Genomic DNA, 22566 nt, shown 5'->3' with positions numbered 1-22566 from the left:
AATAGTTGTGCTATAATAAAGTGTTTACACTCAATCACAACACAAAAATCACACCCTCATTACCTGTCAATACAAACATTACTATAAACTTGAAATTAGTCTATAAATTCCAGTGTTAACATAAATATTACATTCAGGGTCAAACTTGGATCATCATAATGCAACCAGTCATAGACGATGTTGACATAATTGAAAAGCCATTACAGGGTTGTTGATCTGAAAGTTCTGATTGAACAAGTCGAGGGGGAAAAGGAGATATTTAAAAAAGACAAAGTGAAGTAGAGTGTCACTGTACAATCTTAACGCTGTGAAATACATTTTACATAACCAAAAATAGTTGTTTCAGCTGCCATACAAAACTGAAAGTAAAAGATACAAAAACAAAACTTAAAGGGAAGCATAGAAATCTTGTACATAGAATCGATATACCGTTTCTTAGACTTACTTTCAAGTATAATAGATCTATGACTCACATTTCTATTTGGTCAAGTTGCCCCAAAAGTTAAATTTTGCCACTAAAATACAAATACAGTCATGGGAAACAAATAAAACATCACTAATCACCCAAAAAACAGTTGCATTCCTCCACAAATAAGTACCCAAAACAACACTTTAAATTGCCTAAACAGCACCAGAACATGAAATGTATTTTGAATTTTGTTAGAGCAATACGGTGCATTAAAACTAAAAGCAGATTTGCCTAGCTCGGTGACAGGGAAAAAACAGATCGTGGGTTAATGTGCAAAGTCAAACACGCATACATATTCATTCATACTTTCTTGTGAATACAAGAACACAATTTGTGAGAATAATGATCACATTTAATGCATTAACATTTCTTCTGCAGTTATCAATCACACTCCTCGGAATAGAAGAAGCCTTTCTTTAAATACTATGGGTAAACTCTTAAAGTGAAACACACTGATGAAGCAATAATAGAAATGGCAGTACGCCATTGCCATGTCCAAAAACAAATCACACACACTAAAATATATTGACTAGACCTAAATGCAAATCGTATCTAGTGTAAGACCGAAAAGGGAAGTTTCTGAACTCATATTCCATTGCATAACCAGCAGCCACTATATTATGGTGCTCCCAAAAATAAGCTACATCCGCCAGAGCTAAGAAGTGGTATCCAGCAAACCACATCCAAAGTCCGACTGCTCTGCACACTCCAATACAAGGAGACAAATATAGAGCATGCGTTTAGGGCCGTGTCCGTAATTGGTCAGCCAAATGACCAGTCTCCTAATAACCATTCAAAAAGCAACAAACATTTGACAAATTATGATATTTATTGTAACTCACATTTTCCCGTCTCCTGACTGCATGCGCTGCCATATCAATAAAATGAATAGAAGGGGCTTCGAACCCCTAACCCTGGCAATTTGTCTGGTAAACTCACAATGACTACCTGGTCTTGTGATGGAAGAATTTCCATGGTAATGTAGAATGTTAATTCAAATCATGTTAAAGGCCCAATACAACATTTATTATCATCAATATCAAAATAATTTCTGGGTAACTTTACCTTACTGTAATTGATTTCCATATTTAAAAAAAGATTAAATTGCTGTTAGCAAAACATTTCTCAAGCAAGAATTTTCCTAGGACTGTTTGGGAGTGGTCTGAGTGGCCTGAGTGGCAAGGAGAAAACTGAAAACTAACCATTGTCTGAGAGGTTTGGAACTCTGTTAACCAACTTACCACAAGATAAGGTCACCATGGAAAGCCAAATCTCCTGCCGATGCAAACCTGGCGTTAAAAGGTGTGTAGATTTCAACCAGCAACTATCAGGAAATACACTACATGATCAAAAGTATGTGGACACCTGCACATCAAACATCTCATTGCAAAATTATGGGCAGTAAAATGGAGTTGGTCCCCCCTTCACTGGTATAACAGCCTCCACTCTTCTGGAAAGGCTTTCCACTAGATGTTGGAACTGCTGCAGGGACTTGCTTCCATTCAGCCTCAAGAGCATTAGTGAGGTCGGACACGGATGTTGAGCGATTAGGCCTGGCTCACAGTCGGTGTTCCAATTTATCCTAAAAGGTGTACGATGGGGTGGAGGTCAGCGCTCTGTGCAGGCCAGTCAAGTTCTTCCACATCTCAAACCATTTCTGTATGGACCTGGCTTTGTGCACGTGGACATTGTCATGCTGAAACAGGAAAGGGCTTTCCCCAAACTGTTGCCATAAAATTGGAAGCACAGAGTCAGCTACAGAATGTTATTGTATGCTGTAGCATTTTGATTACCCTTCACTGGAACTAAGGGGCCTATCCCAAACTACGAAAAAAAGCCACAGACCATTACGCCTACTCCAAACTTTACAGTTGGCACTATGCATCCGGGCAGGTAGCGTTCTCCTGGCATCTGCCAAACCCAGATTCGTCCATTGGACTGCCAGATGGTGAAGCGTGATTCAGCAATCCAGTGAACGCTCTTCCACTGCTCCAGAATCCAATGGTGACGAGCTTTACGCCACTCCAGCAGACGCTTGGCATTGCGCATGGTGATCTTAGGCTTGTGTGCGGTTGCTCGGCCATGGAAACTCATTTCATGAATCTCCTGACGAACAGTTCCTGTGCTGACGTTGCTTCCAGAGGCAGTTTGGAACTCTGTAGTGAATGTTGCAACTGAGGACAGACTATTTTTATGCACTTCATGCTTCAGCACTCGACGGTCCCATTCTGTGAGCTTGTGTAACAATTTGCGGCTAAGCCGTTGTTGCTCCTAGAAGTTTTCACATTTGACAGGTGAAAACAGTTGACAGTTACCACTTTGAAAGTCACTGAGCACTCAGTAAAGCAAATGTGTCTCTGTGTGCTCGATTTTATACACGTCAGCAACGGGTGTGGCTGAAATATCAGAATCCACTAATTTGAAGGAGTGTCCACTTTTGGTGATTTAGCGCAACACTGATCAAATGTTTTTACACTTTTACAGTAGTAGTTTCATCAGCTTTTATACAATATGATGCAGTACTAGGCAGCACTAGGCCTTTAACTAGCAATGGTCATCAAAATTATTAAAAGGTCTGAAAAAGTATTCTAATAAATGCCATTTGGACAATGGATGAAAATATTTTAAACTTTTACATTTGTTAAAATCCATTAGATATTTACTGAATTATAGCAGGTAAAACATTATACTGGCAGACAAAAATAGTTCTGGGATGCGGGAATTCAGGTATTCAATTTGCCAAATTTCTCTTTTGTTTTCTTAGAATGCACTCATAGACCAAGTGTACAAAACATTAGGAACACTTCCTAATATTGAGTCACACCCCCTTTTGTCCTCAGAACAGTCTCAATTCATCAGGGCATAGACTACAAGGCATCGAAAGCACTCCACAGAGATGCTAGGCCCATGTTGACTCCAATGCTTCCCACAGTTGTGTCAAGTTGGCTGGATGTCCTTTGGGTGGTGGATCATTCTTGATACACACAGGACACTGTTTTAGAGTGAAAAACCCAGCAGCTTTGCAGTTCTTGACACAAACCGGTGCGCCTGGCACCTACGATCATAGGCCGTTCAAAGGTACTTAAATATTTTGTCGGATTTAAAAAGTGACATCAATAAGGGGTCATAGCATTTACCTCGTCAGTCATGGAAAGAGCAGGTGTTAAAGTTGTGTTTACTCAGTGTATATGAATAGCTTAACAAAGGGGTGGCAACCACTAAATACTTGCTATGTCTAGGCCTACATACACTCACCTGTGTCATCCAGACTGCCTCAATTACTGTTATGTTCTGTAGCATAATTCAACAAGTGTATCAATAGCAGAACAGCCTCGGTTTAAAATAAACACGCTTGGCTCTACATTACACACATTTATACATACTTTACATTGTTCGCGAGATCAGACATAATATCACTAATCAGTGTTCATTTTCAGAAGTTATTCATTTTAGTGCATCTAATTTGTAAAAAATTCAACTGTATTAAATTATAACTTTTTAAATTCCACAAATTTACACCATCAAAATAGTTATTTCTTATGTTTTTGTGATGTAACTGTCGAGACGATGCAGAACGCTAAAGATAGTGTATTCCATTGAGCCCACTTCAGCTATTATCGGGGGTTTGACAGGTCATTACTAACATTTCCGCAGTCGTAACATTAACGTGAAAAAGCGACAGGCACAAGCAAGAGTATGAAAAAGTCACAGGAGTACAACAAAAGCAATCAATCCAGCATGATTTAAGTGACAAGTAGGGTTCTGGCGGTCACAAATTTTAAATCAGCCGGTGACTGTCAAGCAAATAAGTGTCCGTCTCACGGTAATTGACCGTTTAATTAACAAACACATTTAGCATCTCCTGGCTTCCTACAAGCCACTGACGCAGACCTTTGGAAACCTACATTTTAAAAAGTCGAATAAATCCATTATTTTACACAGGTCTAAAGAAACATGATATGAAGAAAATGTAGTCTATTTCAGAAGAACAGAAAAGCATACACAGTTGTCCTGATCTGGCTATGCCAAATGGCTGTTGGGTACACTAGGTCATTTAGCAGACAAGATTTGCTTAGAATGCCTTGACATTTTATAGCATGAAGAATACAATTGAACAAAGCTGAATAAAATAGGACATTTCCTCCAAACTATTTCAGTGAGTGCACACTGTGTTGAGCGGCTAACAAAGAAAAAGGTATTCCTATATGCTTCATTTAGAGTTCATGTAACTTCAGTGGTTCTACAAACGTTGGGCTGTATGTTTGGATTTTTAATACATTGTAAGGCTGCATGATGCAACTAATGAGGAATTGAAAAAAACTATTTTGAAAGGCATAAGCTCAGCTTAGTTTTTTTGCACCGGCTGTACACACCACTTCAGCAACTCATTCACAATTTGACAAGCAATTTTATGGTGGCATCCCCTTTGTGGGGCCGTAATGCACCTTCTCCCTGGCTCCCCATCACGTGATCAGGTCTTTCTCACAGGCTACAAGTGAAGACAGACATTTGGGACGCTACTGCGCGTGTCCTTATCCAATTCCGAGGTGCAAATTGAAGATATTGGAAGAAATGTCCACATTTACTTTGTCTCCCAACAATGCGAGTAGGCCTAACGTACAGCAAAAGTACTAGCCTATGTCAATCTACTATCCCCCATAGTACAAAGGTCGACCTATTCTATGCAAGAAATAAATATTCCAAACAGACTGGGACAGTTGTGGGATGCGATGGATCCTAAATTAATACAACCACTAGCCTCAAACTACTTACACAATGTGGCTGCCACAACAGATAAGAACATTTAGCTTAAAATGATAAACTATTTCTTCACATTATAAGCACAGCAATGCGCACATGGTAGTAGGCTGTAAGCGCAAATGTTCCAATAAGAGGAAACCACCATCATCAAAAGTGACCTGCAAACACAATTATGCATGTAATGCTTATTATAAAAGGTGCATTTTTATGGTGAAAATTCTTCCCCAAGCAGCGCGTGAGTTTCAAGTTTATGCATGCCAGTTAGGCGCTACAACCATTGTAACACGGAAAAAAGAGCCATTGTTTCTTATGCTGGGCATCATTCACAAGTGATAGCCTAATATTGTCACCCAATTTGTTTTGATTTACAAAGGACCATTATGCACTGTATCGAAACAGGGGCAAAGGGGAAAAAAATACATGTCATCTATGCACTTAAATAGCGAATGGAGGACACCTTTCCCCATGGTTTATTTTCATGTCAGCCAGGTAGGCTATACTCCTGTTTTAAAGAGAAGCAATGTGCTTAATATTAGCAAGGTTGAGAAATAAATATAGCAAGCCTAGCCTATAGAAAACTGATGGGAACCTCTTTTTAATAGAGGCCATTACTCGGTTCTCTCTCGCAATTGCATAGCCTCTAGACATTTTGAGCAACATGAGCTCTCATGAAGTGTTCAGTTAGATTTTCGAATACATTTGCATTGATGTCAGTGATTAGAAGGACAATAGAGTGCGGAGTATCAGGTAGTTAGCAACTTTGGGAGGCTACCAATGACCATCAGCAGCATCAGAGCTTGGAGAAGCCTGATTACCATAACTAAACAGTCACGTGGAATTTGACTGCCTTCATGACTTCACCGCAACAACCCTAGTGACAAGTGGATTTTGCACCCCTCAAAACAGAGATGGCTGAAAAAAAGATGGCTGAAAAAGACAGATCCTCAGATGTGGGGCATGCGTGTTGCTACTTTAACTGATGTGGCTCAAACACATATTGATGGGTACACTTCCTACTTTTACTTCATGCTTTGCACCTATGGGAACACTTCCATTATGCCATAATTGTCTTGAATGGGGATGCCATCCCATTTATTCTATTTCTACGTATGCTGCTGCTGCTGCCGCCGCCGCCTCCTGGGGGGGGGGGGGGGGGGGGGGGGGCATTGACTAGGCAACCGAAGACTCCTTTGCTACAACACCTTGCTTGTTTCAGCACGTTGATAAGAGTTCACGTTACTGCAGAAACAGACAACCGCAAGAATTCCCGGCCATCCAGTCTTCAGGTAGCTGTTTGTTCCCAAAATAAAATGTTTTTAAAATGGTTATGGCAATATTTTTTTCATGACGGTCTTCACCCATAACTGTCGGTTACACAGTAATTGTGCCAGCACTACATGAGCTATGCCCTCAATGCTCCAAACAAACATAATGAGAGAGAACAATTTGTTTGGTTGGTTGTGGAGCCCACATTCTCAAACAGTTTTAGTTTTAGAGGTGCCTGATAAGTTCATGCAATGGGCCTATGGGTGGCTGGAGTCAAAGACTGGTGCCACCCAAGTCATAGACTGTTCTCTCTGCTACCGCGCGGTACCAATGCACCATGTCTGGAACAAACAGGACCCTGAACAGCTTCTACCCTCAAGCCATGAGAATGTTTAATAGTTCATCGATAGCTACCCGGGCTAACTCCGGACTCATCACATAAGCTGCTGCTACTGTTAATTATCTATCCTGTTGCCTAGTACATATAGGTAGGTATAAAGTGACATAGCTAACTCAAATCTAACTGTTCACATACACGCGTTTAGCAAATGTTATTGCAGGTGTGGCGAAATGCTTGCAATTACCTCGTACCTCTGTACATCAACTCAGTACTGGTACCCGTGTGTACTTTACAGCTAAGTTATTACTCATTGTGTATTTATTCCTTGTATAATTTTTTCTATTATTTCTCTTCATTGTTGGGAAGAGCCCGTAAGTTAGCATTTCACTGTTAAGCCCTATTCGGATGGGATAAGTTTTACTGGGAGTGCTAAGGTCATGTAATTATGTGCACGATCACAAATTCACCATATGTAATTTTAGTCCTGTCCGAATCTGCCATGTCAGTAATGTTTTACTTGGAAGGAAGGTCCTCTGATAACACTTAGCCCGTGCGAATAATCATCCCTGTGTTTTGAGGGATATTACAGGGTTTAACAGGTGCTGCATCCCAGTTTGGGTAAGAACATAGGAACAAATTCATGCTTAAAACAAAGTGCTATGATTGTAGCCTACAGATTAATGATTTGTTTTGTCATATATCAACTTTCCCAGTGCCATACTTCTATTAAAAGATGAAGTGGACAATATACAGTGCAATTGATAAATTGCCAAATCCATCAGGTAATTCAATCTCTGCATAGGTTACAGATCTTATTGATATGGATTATCATTTAGACTTCCGCCGAACTCAAGGCCATCAGGCCAACATTAGGCTATCCCTAGACATTTGAAATAGCATCGCGCATAGAAGAGCCTCCAGGCTTCCGTCATAACGGTCAATTGTGAAAAACATATTACAGGGCAGTTTGCTAAAACAAAACCCGTCTGAATCATCCACTGGAAAAAACAGACATGCTGGGATAATAATTACATAACCAACATTCTCTAGTAATACTGGTCCCGTGCGAATAGGGCTTTAGTCCAATTAGAATTTTATGCAGACAGACGTTTACTGGGTGTCATTTAGGTAGCGTGTGGACTGGCTCTTAAATGTTTGATCTACCCCATCAGTTTCCTGCCTACACTAGCAAGCCTCATTAAATTATCTTCTAGTAGTAGACTACTTAATCAAGCAAACAACCCAGTAAACTTTCTCACTACATTACTCCCCCAACCTCAAATGACTTAACGTCGACACTCTGCATACCCATTACATGGTCTCTGACCTATAGCTCTCTCTGCTGCCCAGTAGAGCCGCTTTCCTATCCACAGCTCCTAGGCTAGCTGGGCCCTGCCTGAGTATGTTCCAGACAAGGCGACCCACTTTGAGGGTCGGCCAGGATGGGGCACTCTGCAGGGGGCAGTGATCCTTGGCCAGACCCCTGCTGTGTCTGGCCTTAGTGATCTCTGATGAAGTCTGACAAGGCGACCACTGACCGAGGCAGGAGGTCCTAAATTATATTTGGATACTCCCCCCAAAATATCTGTACAGTAAGTCTGTATAAAAGCACAGAAACGGTCAGATTTTTTATTTATTTTTAAAACAAACAGTGCCTTCAGAAAGTATTCATACCCCTTGACTTATTCCACATGTTGTTACAGCCTGAATTCAAAATGTATTAAATATATTTGAGGTTGACCGATTAAAATCGGAATGGCTGATTAATTAGGGCTGATTTCAAGTTCATAACAATCGGTATTTTTAGACACGATGGTGATGATTTAACAAGCGCATTTGCGGAAAAAAAGCGCTGTTGTTGCACCAATGTACCTAGCCATAAACAATGCCTTCCTTTAAAATCAATACACAAGTATATATTTTTAAACCTGCATATTTAGTTAATATTGCCTGCTAACATGAATTTCTTATAACTAGGGCAATTGTGTTACTTCTCTTGCGTTCCGTGCAAGCAGTCAGGGTATTTTCAGCAATTTGGGCCACCTGGCTTTTTGCGAACTGTGTGAAGTCCATTTATTCCTAACAAAAGGCCGTAATTGTTTTGCCAGAATTTTACATAATTATGACATAACATTGAAGGTTGTACAATGTAACAGCAATATTTAGACTTTGGGATGCCATCCACTAGATAAAATATGGAACGGTTCCGTATTTCACTGAAAGAATAAACGTTTTGTTTTCGAAATGATAGTTTCCGGATTCAACCATTTGAATGACCAATGGCTCGTATATCTGTGTGTTATTATGTTATAATTAAGTCTAGCATTTGATAGAGCAGTCTGACTGAACAATGGTAGGCACCAGCAGGCTCGTAAGCATTCATTCAAACAGCACTTGTGTGTATGTCAGCAGCTCTTCACAATGCTTGAAGCATTGCGCTGTTTATGACTTTAAGCCTATCAACTCCCGAGATTAGGCTGGTGTAACCGATGTGAAATGGCTAGCTAGTTAGCGGGGTGCGCGCTAATAGCGTTTCAAACGTCACTCGCTCTGAGACTTGGAGTAGTTGTTCCCCTTGCTCTGCATGGGTAACGCTGCTTCGAGGGTGGCTGTTGTCGATGTGTTCCTGGTTTGAGCCCAGGTAGGAGCGAGGAGAGTGACGGAAGCTATACTGTTTGACTGGCAATACTAAAGTGCCTATAAGAACATCCAATAGTCAAAGGTATATGAAATACAAGTCGTAGAGAAAGAAATAGTCCTATAATAACTACAACATAAAAAACTTCTTACCTGGGAATATTGAAGACTCATGTTAAAAGGAACCACCATATGTTCTCATGTTCTGAGCAAGGAACTGAAACGTTAGCTTTCTTACATAGCACATATTGCACTTTAACTTTCTTCTCCAATACTTTGTTTTTGCAATATTTAAACCAACATGTTTCATTATTTACTTGAGGCTAAATAGCTTTTATTGATGTATTATATGAAGTTAAAATAAGTGTCCATTCAGTATTGTTGTAATTGTCATTATTACAAACAAAAAAAGTTTTAAAAAATAAAATAAAATCTGCCGATTAATCGGCATCGCTTTTTTTTTTGGTCCTCCAATAAATCGGTATCGAGAAATCATTAAATCGGTCGACTTCTAAAATATATATCCCCCACACACAATAACCATAATGACAAAGTGAAAACATGTTCCTGGATAAGTTAACATTTATTGAAAATTAAATGCAGAAATCTAATTTACATAAGTATTCACACCACTAACACAGAACCCAAACCAGTTGAGCGCGTGTGCCATCGTGCATAAATGTATTTTGTCCCCCCACCCCAAACGTGATCACGACAAGCAGGTTAAAATATCAAAAACTCTGAACAAATTATATTAATTTGGGGACAGGTCGAAAAGCATGAAATATTTATGGCATTTTAGCTAGCTAGCTTGCACTTGCTAGCTAATTTGTCCTATTTAGCTAGCTTGCTGTTGCTAGCTACTTATAGTCGCAATATAAAGTCAAGAGAAGAAAAGGCCTGGAAGGAAGAGAGTTCACTAGAAACGATTCAGTTGACCGTTTTATGTGTGGATTAATTGGAGGACCTTGTGCATTTCAGGTAAAAATAACAACAATATTTATATCCCAGGACAAATTAGCTAGCAACAGCAAGCTAGATAAATAGGACAAATTTGCTAGCAAGTGCAAGATAACTAGCTAAATTGACAAATGTTTAATGCTTTTTGACCTGTTTCTCAAATTAATATAATCGTTTCAGATTTTGTTTTGATATTTTAACCCACGTTTGGTGTGAGGGGGACAAAATATATTTATGCACGATTGCACACGCAAACAGACGGTTTGGGTTCCGTGTTGCCGCCACCGACCTATTGTCTCTTTCAGTCACCCATGTGGGTATAACCAATGAGGAGATGGCACATGGGTACCTGCTTCTATAAACCAATGAGGAGATGGGAGAGGCAGGACTTGCAGCTCGATCTGCGTCAGAAATAAAACTGACTTCTATTAAAGCCCTTGGCAACGCAGATGCTCGTTGGCATGCGCGAGCAGTGTGGGTGCAATAATTGAATAATATAGATTCCTACATTTATTTTGTCGTCAGCCTGTGAGTCAATACTTTGTTGAAGCACCTTGGGCAGAGATTACAACTATGAGTCTTTCTGGGCAAGTCGCTAAGAGCTTTCCACATCTGGATTATGCAACATTGGCCCATTATTCTTTTCAACATCCCTCAAGCTCAGTCAAATTGGTTGTTGATCATTGCTAGACAACCATTTTCAGGTCTTGCCATAGAGTTTCAAGTATATTTAAGTCAAAACTGTAACTAGGCCACTCAAGAACATTCAATGTCATCTTGATAAGCAACTACAGCATAGATTTGATGTTGTGTTTTAGGTTATTGTCCTGCTGAAAAGGGAATTCATCTCCCAGTTTCTGGTGGAAAGCAGACAACCAAGTTTACCTCCAGGATTTTGCTTAGCTCCATTCAGTTTTTTTTTATCCTGGAAAAACTCCCTGGTCCTTAACACTTACAAGTGTTAAGGACATAACACGATCCAGTCATCACTGTGCTTGAAAATATGGAGAGTGGTACTCAGTATTGTGTTGTTTTTGCCCCAAACATTGCCACATTTTGTTGCAGTTTTACTTTAATGCCTTGTAGCAAACAGGATGCATGTTTTGGAATATTTGTATTCTCTACAGGCTTCCTTCTTTTCACTGTCAATTAGGTTAGTATTGTGGAGTAACTACAATATTGTTGCTCCATCCTCAGTTCTCCTATCACAGCCGTTATACTAACTGTTTTAAAGTCACCTTTGGCCTATGGTGAAATCACTGAGCGGCTTCCTTCCTCTCCAGCAAATGAGTTAGGAAGGATACCCGTATCTTTGTAGTGACTGGGTGTATTGATACACCATCCAAAGTGTAATTAATAACACCATGCTCAAAGGGACATTCAATGTCTCCCTTCCTTTTTTTTTTACCAATAGGTACCCTTCTTTGTGAGGCATTGGAAAACCTCCCTGGTTTTGTGGTAGAATATGTGTGGGGTAAAGTGATGTAGTTATTAAAAAATATATATGTTAATTTGTAAAAACATTTCTACTTTGACATTATGGGATGTTTATTGTGTGTAGGCCAGTGACCCAAAAAAATCTCAAATTAGTCCATTTTAAATTCAGATGGAAACAAAAGGTGGAAAAAGTCAAGGTGTGAATCCTTTCTGAAGGCACTGTAAATAACACTGTTTGCACTGTGTGTGAGAGATTTGAGGGGAAACAAGCATGGTCCAGCATGTGAGCATGTTCATATCCATAAAAGCAATGTTGTAGTATTACACTCACATGGCTGCAGTTTTGGATTCTGCCTCATGAAGGCAGGAGTAGTCCTCAGCACAAGCACAGATCAGACGCAACGTTCGAACTGCAACAGAACAGGACGCAAAACAAAGGTGACTAACACATACAGTTGAAGTCGGAAGTTTACATACACTTATGTTGGAGTCATTAAAACTCGTTTTTCAACCACTCCACAAATTTCTTGATAACAAAAAATAGTAATATCTACTTTGTGCATGACAAGTAATTTTTCCAACAATTGTTTAGACAGATTTTTAAAACTTATTTCACTCCAGAAAATGTCATGGCTTGAGAAGCTTCTGTTAGGCTAATTGACATAATTTGAGTCAATTGGAGGTGTACCTGTGGATGTATTTCAAGGCCTACGTTCAAACTCAGTGCCTCCTTGCTTGACATCATGGGAAAATCAAAAGAAATCAGCCAAGACCTTAGAAAAAAAATGTGGACCTCCACAAGACTGGTTCATCCTTGGGAGCAATTTCCAAATGCCTGAAGGTACCACGTTCATCTATACAAACAATAGTACGCAAGCATAAACACCATGGGACCACGCAGCAGTCATACCGCTCAGGAAGGAGACGCGTTCTGTCTCCTAGAGATGAACGTACTTTGGTGAGAAAAGTGCAAATCAATCCCACAATAACAGCAAAGGACCTTGTGAAGATGCTGGAGGAAACCGGTACAAAAGTATCTATATCCACAGTAAAACGAGTCCTATATCATCATAACCTGAAAGGCCACTCAGCAAGGAAGAAGCCACTGCTCCAAAACCTCCATAAAAAAAGCCAGACTACGGTTTGCAACTGCACATGGGGACAAAGATCGGACTTTTTGGAGAAATGTCCTCTGGTCTGAAGAAGAAAAAAAATACAACTGTTTGGCCATAATGACAATCATTATGTTTGGAGGAAAAGGGGGATGCTTGTAAGCCAAAGAACACCATCCCAACTGTGAAGCACGGGAGTGGCAGCATCATGTTGTGGGGGTGCTTTTCTGCAGGAGGGACAGGTGCACTTTACAAAATAGATGGCACCATGAAGAATGAAAATTATCTGGATATATTGAAGCAACATCTCAAGACATCAGTCAGGAAGTTAAAGTTGGTCGCAAATGGGTCTTCCAAATGGACAATGACCCCAAGCATACTTCCAAAGTTGTGGCAAAACGGCTTAAGGACAACAAAGTCAAGGTATTGGAGTGACCATCACAAATCCCTGACCTCAATCCCATAGAAAATTTGTGGGCAGAACTGAAAAAGTGTGTGCGAGCAAGGAGACCTTAAAACCTGACTCAGTTGCACCAGCTCTGTCAGGAGGAATGGGCCAAAATTCACCCAACTTATTGTGGGAAGCTTGTGGAAGGCTACCGGAAACATTTGACCCAAGCTAAACAATTTAAAGGCAATGCTACCAAATACACTCAATTAGTATGTAAACTTCTGACCCAATGGGAATGTGATAAAATAAATAAAAGCTGAAATAAATCACTCTCCTATTATTCTGGCATTTCACATTCTTAAAATAAAGTGGTGATCCTAACTGACCTAAAACAGGGAATTTTTACAAGGATTAAATGTCAGGAATTGTGAATAAACTGAGTTTAAATATATTTGTCTAAGGTGTATGTAAGCTTCCAACTGTAGGCATATGGAAATCATCAATAACATCACACAAACAAGTCAAAACAGATTCCAGCCTGTCTGAAATAAAATAACATTGTGTATGGGATGTTATTGGAGCAGAGAAACATGGGTTTTCCACCCAATTAAATGCTTCTGCGGTATGAGCAATGTAAAGAACACTTCCCACACTATCATTGTACAGTGAGGGTCTTGAGGGTCTCACTCACCAATGCACTCCAGCTTTCTCTGGGGACAGCAATCTCTGCACAGCAAGCGAAGCTCTTGCACTGCCGAGTCATAGGGGTAGGAACCATGCAGCATGACAGGGTCCTGGGGGTACAGTTTCGATGGGACACCAACATCACCAGGTGAGGCATCCCGATACAGCCTCATACTGGACTCAAAGGACAGCTCCCTCTCTCTGTGGACCTTCCTTCATAGTCCAGGACAAAGAAATAAGAGGTAACCATGCCAAATCAAGAAGTAGTGTGACATGACTGACACCAGCTTCACACTGAACTACCTTTCTAAATGGACAGATTGAATACGTCAAGGAATGGTAGAATCACAGGTCTGTTAATCATCTCACTACACTGATACGCATAATCAACCATGCAGCAGGCTAATAGGAGAAGAGAGAACAGTTTCTAGTTGTAGCATACCAACGCCATCTATCGACCACTGCCTGACATCCAACTCCTTTTGCAAACAAGAAGCTTTTACTAGGGATGTGCACGGTTATTCGAATATCAAATATCCGAACTGACGTTATTATTCAAATTCTTGTGTTATTTTTATAGGCCTATTTTAACACTGAAAATGCTTTTTCTAAACGTAAATAACAAATCCATGTGACATTGTTACATATAGGATATACCATGACATTTAAAATGATTAATTTAATAAAACAAACTTTTCAATGTAGGTTTTATGACGTGCACCCCATAAAAAAAGGCCGCTAGCCAACTGGTAACCTTCACATGTGTATCTTGTTGTTTATGTTAGCTAATTAAATTCAGCAGAGGCTTAAAGTGTAGCAAGTGGAGTGATAGTTCACTAACGCAATGCAAGATGCAATAAAATCACAGAATGAAAAGTTAGCGAAATGAGAAGGAGTAGGCTACCACTGAGCAACCAACAGGCAAGCGGTTGTTTTATCTGAATGGAGTTGGGGAGAAAGCAGCATATGGCCTCAATTAGCCTAGTTAACTATATATGGTTAGCTTCTCTAGGCTACTCTAGTCAAGACAGGCACTGTTATATGGGATGATAAATAACATTGTGGCTGCTACAAGTTAGCTAGTCTTGGCTGTCACCGAGTTGCCTTGGCGCCTCTCCCTTTGTCTGCTCTCCCTCTCACACTGCCCCCTCCGCAGCTTAAGCAATAAGAGTGCCAGCAGTCCTTAGGTTAAGACCGTAAGATGTATAAAAAAAACACATGTAATTCAAATATCCTACAGAAATGTATGATACTATTCGAATAGTGAAATTATTTCAAAACCCCAATCACTAGTTTTTGCCACAAGATATGGGCAAGTGATCATAGCTGCAAAAAAAAAAAAAAGAGAAGAGAAGATTACCTGAAGAGAGCCAACAGAGGGCTCCAGAGGGGAGTGAAGAAGGCTTCTTCTATGCTGGCCACACACAGGTCCTTAGAACTGGCTGTGTTCAGACACTCAAAGGAGAGAAGACATAGCGACAGCAGTTGATCTGCAACACAAAGTTATTTTCATACATTTCCCTCAACAATTAGAAAACACTGCAAAACATGAGGTCTACTACATAGTACATTTTAACAGTCATACTAACCAATGGCAATATGGATGTCCTTCACAATAGCCTTGAGGTGTTCTTTGAGATCACGCATCTCCAAGTCTTGAACGAGAGGCTCCTCCTGATCCAACTGTGACTGTTCAAAGGTCACGTCAGGGTCCCCATGTGATGGAGCCCAGTCCAGCTGTGTCAGAAACTGCTCCAGATCCTCAAACGAATTCTCCCTGTCCAGTGTATGGGGCCAATCACTATCCTCCTCGTTAGCAATATGGTCATGGGAGAAGGAGATATTGAGAGAGGCATCGGAGGACATACTGTGGCCCACTTCGGATTTTGACACGTTCTGATGAGAGTCTGACATCAACAGGCTCTGGGCGCTGTGGGAGGGTTTCATGGGCAGGGCAGGACTTGTAGGGAGACTCTTACTCACGATTGGGTAGAGCCTGTTGTAAACTCTGTACTGGAGCCTTTTCAGTAACATCATCACAGGGTGGTCTGGACAGCTAGGATACACACCAAGCACACAAAAACGACTCCTCTATTCAAAAGGAAATTAAGCAACATTATGTATGGAAAATTATAGAACTAGGACTGCCTTGTGCGGCCTCGTGTTTAGTACCTGAGAAGACATGAAACAAGGCCAGACACCAATGTGGGATCATCAGGATTTTTCTTAATGTTGGCTTTCCAAAGCTTGGGCCAGTCCTATAAGTCAAACATACACAGGATGAGGACAACGACAGGAAACACTAAAGTTCACTTATCGATACAATGACTTGTCAAGTTGTCACTGCACTTTGAACTCACATGATCTTGTTCATATTCCAAAACATTTGTGTACAAAACACGTTGCTCCTGTTCTTCTGCAGTAATTGTTCCAGATGCGGCAAATCTCCTGCATACAGCATAGACACGTTGATTTTATTTAACTGGGCAAGTCAGTTAAGAACAGATTCTTATTCATAATGACGGCCTACACCGGCCAACGCTGGGCCCTATGGGACTCCCAATCACGGCCGCTTGTGATACAGCCTGGAATTGAACCAGGATGACTGTAGTGACGCCTCAAGCACTCAGATGCAGTGCCTTAGACCCCTGTGCCAATCAGTAGCCCTTACTCAGATACATGGATGCAACTGGAGCTCAGCTCCAAGCACCATTTCAATTACTTTCATACTACATATCAGAAGACTTAAATTAAGGGTGGATTGAGTGGTTAATGAGGGGAGATGGTTCTGAAGTATTCTAAACTTAACTGCAAATACACAAGTGTCAGGTTTCTGTTCTTATTTCAATTCCTACAAAGTAGCAGCACTTATACTACAGACATTACTTATGCGGTTAGACTGTAAAGCCATACAACAGTCTTGAACTGTGATGTGTACCAAGGTCTACTGTCAGAGGGGACAAATGCTCACCTGTTGGCCTCCTCCTGCAGCCGCAGTCTCCTCTCCTCCATCTTCCTTTGTAGCTTCACACATATTAAGGAACCCTTCCCAAATGTCCACTGGATCTAAACATAAAACAGCAGCTCACCCCAAAGCTACATGCCTATCCCCATGGATAACCAATAGCATAAATTCTCTCAAAAGGTAGCTACTTTCAAACAACACTAACAGGTCATTCACTATAATAGATGTAACTTTAGGGTCCTCTTATGACTCAGTTACAGGAGACATAACATGGGGTGTCTGGAATGTGTTTACCAAGGATCACAGGTAAGGCTCATTCAGCCACGATGCCATAATTTGGATCCTGGTGTAACTTAATCAAGTGGACATTCTTACCCAATTGACTCCTAGACTTATATAATATCAAACTGACCCCGAAAGTCCACATTAGCAGAAGGATACAGCATCTTGCCTGGCCTTGGCAATGATTAGGTTCTCCATCATCTGCCTCTGAAGAGAGAGTGTCTGCGTTGAAAGAAAATGGATTAATATTTTACATTTCCAGACTACTTCTAGAGATGTTACATACATGTCAGAAATGTCCTAATTACATTGTGAGAGAGATAAGACAAGTAATATTTCCCAGGAGGAAGAATTCTAGTTGAAAAGGTAAACATAAAATGTTATCACCTCAACACTACAACCAGTAATTGCCTGAGGTAGGCTGACTGTTGGCCGATTGCATATATGGCTCATCGGGGTCTGAACAACAACTTCACTGGTTAAGGGTTGTCAGTGATTGCACTTGAGTAAGCTCCTGGAGAGGTCACTTCTACTGGGTCATTCCACCTCAAAAAGCACAAGAAATGATTGACCCACCGAGTTGTGTCATGTTGGCTGGATGTCCTTTGGGTGGTGGACCATTTTTGATACACACGGGATACTGTTGAGTGTGAAAAACCCAGCAGCGTTGCAGTTCTTGACACACATACCAGTGCACCTGGCACCTACTACCATACCCTGTTCAAAGGGACTTAAATATTTAGTCTTGCCCATTCAACCTCAATGGCACACATACAAAATCCATGTCTAAATTGTCTCAAGGCTTAAGAAAATCCTTATTTAACCTGTCTCCTCCCCTTCAGCTACACTGATTGAATCAGATTTAACAAGTGACATCAATAAGGGTTCATAGACTGACCAGGTGAAAGCTAAGTCATGGAAAGAGCAGGTTTTCTTAATGTTTTGTACACTCAATGTATAATACCTCATAAATATATAACTGGACCAAACTTTTTCTAACAATGAGTTAGACATGAGGAATACAAATAAATGGTCAAAAGCCCAAGACCATCCTATGATGGTGCCACGTTGAAAAATCACTGCGATCTTCAGTAAGGCCATTCTACTGTCAATGTTTGTGGAAGGAGATTGCATGGCTGTGTGTTCGATTTTGTGTGTGGCTGAAATAGCCGAATCGACTCATTTGAAGGGTTGTCCACACACACACACACACACACACACACACACACACATATATATATATATATATATATATATATAAAAACTCTCATTGGGAACATCCTACTACTAAATCAAATCAAAGTTTGTCACGTGCGCCGAATACAACAGGTGTTGTAGACCTTACAGTGAAACGCTTACTAGTCACCCTGTGAGTACATGTGCAGTAGTCTGTGCTACTGGTACTTTCACGACAACTGAGAACCTCGAAAAGAGTACTCTTGAACGCACTAAAATCTGAGATTTCCGAGTTCCCAGTTGTAAAACGTAAATGAAACAATGAAACTACACGGACATAAAAAGTACCTTCACAAATTCCTTCAGTTTTTCCCACTGAGCCCGCAGATCCATTTGGCCGTTATGTCGCCGAAACATTCTTTGCATCTAAATCGTGTGATTTTTTTTTGTTCTAAGCGACTAAAACGCGTGGAAAAGTCAAAACTAGTATTCCTTGAAGGACACGACAACGTGATCATGAAGAGGAAGGGGGGAAAAAACTGCCAGCTGTAGATTGTATTCTGACGGTATTTCGCCTCAATCTCTAACCTTAGAGTGAGTCACTAATCCTGTTGATTTCTCAACTAAAACTCGAATCCAAAAAGAACGTGTGGCGCGCCAAATTAAGTCCAAACGAATCGATTCCCTAATCACCTTGAAGGGGCGTGAACCTTGTATGGATTCACATGCCACTAGTCTCGTGCATGCATGCGATTATGCTTCAATGCAAAACCCAGAGTATTATATTTAAAAATAAATATGAAATAGATCAATCAATGAGTACACTTGCGTCAAGCATGAATTATTTCTTATTTCCATGTTATCAGTCTACTTCATTCGAAACAGTTTTCTGCACGTCTACAGCTCTAAATACCCACCATAGCAGCGTCCCAGAACTGATGGACATAATTAATGTAGAAGAAACATGATGCTGAGTTCTTGTTGGATCCAACTCTGCCTCATACCAACATCAGATGGTACTCATGTGTGTGACTCGTGTGTGTGTGTGTGTGTGTCAAACTTATTTGTAGTGGATATAACAGCTGTGTGAATCTCACAACCTTTCTGCTTTGCTTCAGTGTTCTACTGTAATCTGACACACAACTGTGAATTAAAATAGCAGCCAGTTAATTTACAAGCACCAACTGTCAGAGCAGCTCACAGATTACTGCACCTGTACATAGCCCACCTATAATTTAGCCCAAACAACTACCTCTTTCCCAACTGTATTTAATTGTATTTATTTATTTATTTTGTTCCTTTGCACCCCATTATTTTTATTTCTATTTTGCACATTCTTCCATTGCAAAACTACCATTCCAGTGTTTTACTTGCTATATTGTATTTACTTTGCCACCATGGCCTTTTTGCCTTTACCTCCCTTCCCACCTCATTTGCTCACATTGTATATAGACTTGTTTATACTGTATTATTGACTGTATGTCTGTTTTACTCCATGTGTAACTCTGTGTCGTTGTATCTGTCGAACTGCTTTGCTTTATCTTGGCCAGGTCGCAATTGTAAATGAGAACTTGTTCTCAACTTGCCTACCTGGTTAAATAAAGGTAAAATAAAATAAAATAAACAACATCCCTCAATTTATCCAACTTTGGGGATATTCTAAAATCATGGTCGCAATGTAAAGTTTGGTTAAACTAAATGTGGTGTCTCTTTGGTATAAGTGAATAACACACAAACAAAGACTGACCAGGGAAGTCTTCTGTGTACGGGCCTGTGCAGGGGGGAGTCGGGCCAGACGAGCTTCATAATTTTCTTTCAACTTCTGGTTCAACCGCGAGGCCTCCTCTATGGGTGTAAGCTCCCTTTAATACACCCAAAAACATACAAAAATGTTTAGTCACATGTTACCAAAGGTATAAAATATATCAAGTCTATGACTGCGGTGGCTTACAATGTGAATTTCAGTTCTGCACTATTTGAATACTCTGTATTAAATCAACTCTGTATTAATCATCGACCTCTTCAACAATTTAACAAAGTTCTACGGTGACAACCATTCATTGATAAGAGTGACTTCTGATGTAGGCATCTCATGAATACTGTAACCAGAGAGCGTCCTTCTATTTCACAGAGTGGCTATTTCTAGAACTCTCCTTTTTGTCCCTTGATTGTTTAGTCCCCAGTTTCTCTGCCAACAACTCACTTCCTGGTATCCTGCGACTCCACTATCTGCAAACTCTGGAAGATTTCTGGGGACAGGAAGGTGATGACCTCCCCTCCACCCTCAGAGAGAACTTTGCGCTGTCCAGGCCTGGGGTTATGTTTAGGCCCCGAGTAAATAACCGGCTCTTGTGGTTGTGGCGAAACTGGAGGAGGGACAGGAGGTTGACACGTTTCGGGAAAAAGTCATTTGAAAACGTTGCAAAATTTGGGGCTAAATATATTTACCAATCTTTCCAGGGCTTACTGCTAAGGCTGTGGTCAGGCTAAGTGCTGCCAAGTTGATAGGTGTCGTGTAGGAGATAGGGGTTGCAGGTTCATCTCTCCTTCCTGTGAAGGAGGACTTGGCTCTCTCCAAACACTGCTCAGCCAGCCTCAACATCTTTTCCACCTCTACTATCTCTCCCTCTGGATGAGTAAAGAAAATCAAAATAGCAGAAGAGAAAAGCAACATTTTACAACTGGTAACCACTTCCCACTACAACTAAATTAAAACAATCGATGCTCAGAACTGATAAAATCTCAGTATCTACATCATTGAGGTTGATACAGTCATCCTTTAGTGTTGTTGATTATTTCAGGAGGGAGTAAATTAATCAATGTGTGAGGTAATCCTGTGATTGTCTACAAACAAACACAGTCAACTACTTACTCCTGGACTTGTTCAATTGTTTATTTTCTACCTTCTAAAACAGTGTTTCCCAAACCTTGTCCTCGAGTACCCCCAACAGTAGACATGTTTATTGTAACCCTGGACAAAGCACAGCTGATTAGACTAATCATCAAGCCCTCAATGAGTTGAATGAGGTGTGTTTGTCAAGGGCTACAATGAAACTGCTTACTGTTGAAGGTACTCAAGGACCAGGGTTGGGAAATACTGTTCTAAAATGACTTATAGACCTGCCTTGGCAGCTTTGAGTGGAGTGGAGAAAGAGATGACAAACGTCATAGTATCTTGATTGAGCTTAGATGTCTTTATGCGCAGTGACTGCCAGGTATAAAGATGTAGTTACTGTCCCATCCTGAAAGCACCATAACAGCTCTTATCTACAGAGCACCTCTTGAATGAAATGAGATGTATTTAGTTTTGCATAATGGAATATTGTCCTCATCTTACGCCTAGATACAGCATCCTCCAAAAGTGAGTGGGTGATGAAGTTGATACTCCTCAAGTATTCACAGTAAGCTTCCTAGAGAAAAAAGAAAGCTGTAAACTTACAAGTAGGCTACTGTAGAAACATAACAGTATTACAACAGAGATAATAGCACATTATGCCAACTAGCTACTGTAACAAGTGATGCTGCATTGTTTACGTCATCAACGAAGCATATTTCGTGGCTATAAAACTCGTTCACCACTGTAATTCTAAATCAAACCTTACAAAAAAAAGATCGCAGTTTTGAAACTGCTGTTGGCTGTGGTATTTTGGACGCATAACTGCAGTCGAACTGCAATTATACTGTAACTGCTGTCACACAAAACATATTGCAGTAAAAATATATATTTTGGAGGCAGGATTTGCAGCATAGTGAAGTTATACTGCACTCTGACTCAATCTTTTTTTGTCAACTTGACATTAGAATACCTTATGTCGGTTCCCTGCGTCCAATTGTATAGCCACTTTAGCTATTTTCATGGCATGCTGAAGGGGCTTCATGTCAGCGCCAGCTGCTGCCATGGTGGTGGTGGTTGTTATTGTTGTGACCAATCGTTCCGGATGTAAACTTTGCATGAACGAACGGAGTATATATATTTCAACAGCCGCAAGATGGCGCTACATTTTTTATTTTTTTTATAACTAACCCAAGATAGAACACAGCCTGTCAGATCCAATGGGAAACAAATAGTCTTAGTGGGAAGAACAA

The 22566-nt window shown here is 40.5% G+C and overlaps 1 protein-coding gene across 3 annotated transcripts in view; it reads right to left on the bottom strand.

Annotated features, from left to right (window-relative positions):
- Positions 1–22566, bottom strand: part of LOC109889288 (VPS9 domain-containing protein 1-like) — a 46268-nt gene that overhangs the window by 9014 nt on the left and 14688 nt on the right. Inside the window, exons 1-13 of one of the 3 annotated variants that reach the window (XM_020480614.2) lie at positions 22287–22559; positions 21818–21890; positions 20929–21108; positions 20684–20846; positions 20228–20342; positions 17464–17526; positions 17029–17081; positions 16418–16505; positions 16230–16315; positions 15647–16113; positions 15418–15547; positions 14065–14270; positions 12202–12280 (exon numbers count right to left, since the gene is read on the bottom strand). In XM_020480614.2, coding sequence (XP_020336203.1) covers positions 12202–12280; positions 14065–14270; positions 15418–15547; positions 15647–16113; positions 16230–16315; positions 16418–16505; positions 17029–17081; positions 17464–17526; positions 20228–20342; positions 20684–20846; positions 20929–21108; positions 21818–21890; positions 22287–22433 — 1850 coding nt within the window. In that variant the 5' untranslated portion in view covers positions 22434–22559. Of the gene's footprint in view, positions 1–12201; positions 12281–14064; positions 14271–15417; positions 15548–15646; positions 16114–16229; positions 16316–16417; positions 16506–17028; positions 17082–17463; positions 17527–20227; positions 20343–20683; positions 20847–20928; positions 21109–21817; positions 21891–22286; positions 22560–22566 lie in introns of those variants that run through there. The other 2 variants (XM_020480613.2, XM_031822692.1) reach the window with 2 other exon arrangements.

The sequence above is a fragment of the Oncorhynchus kisutch genome, linkage group LG4 (assembly GCF_002021735.2).
Source record: "Oncorhynchus kisutch isolate 150728-3 linkage group LG4, Okis_V2, whole genome shotgun sequence".
Lineage (NCBI taxonomy): Eukaryota > Metazoa > Chordata > Actinopteri > Salmoniformes > Salmonidae > Oncorhynchus > Oncorhynchus kisutch.
Note: the sequence above shows the minus strand (reverse complement) of the source record. Positions and strands in the feature narration are given on the sequence as shown.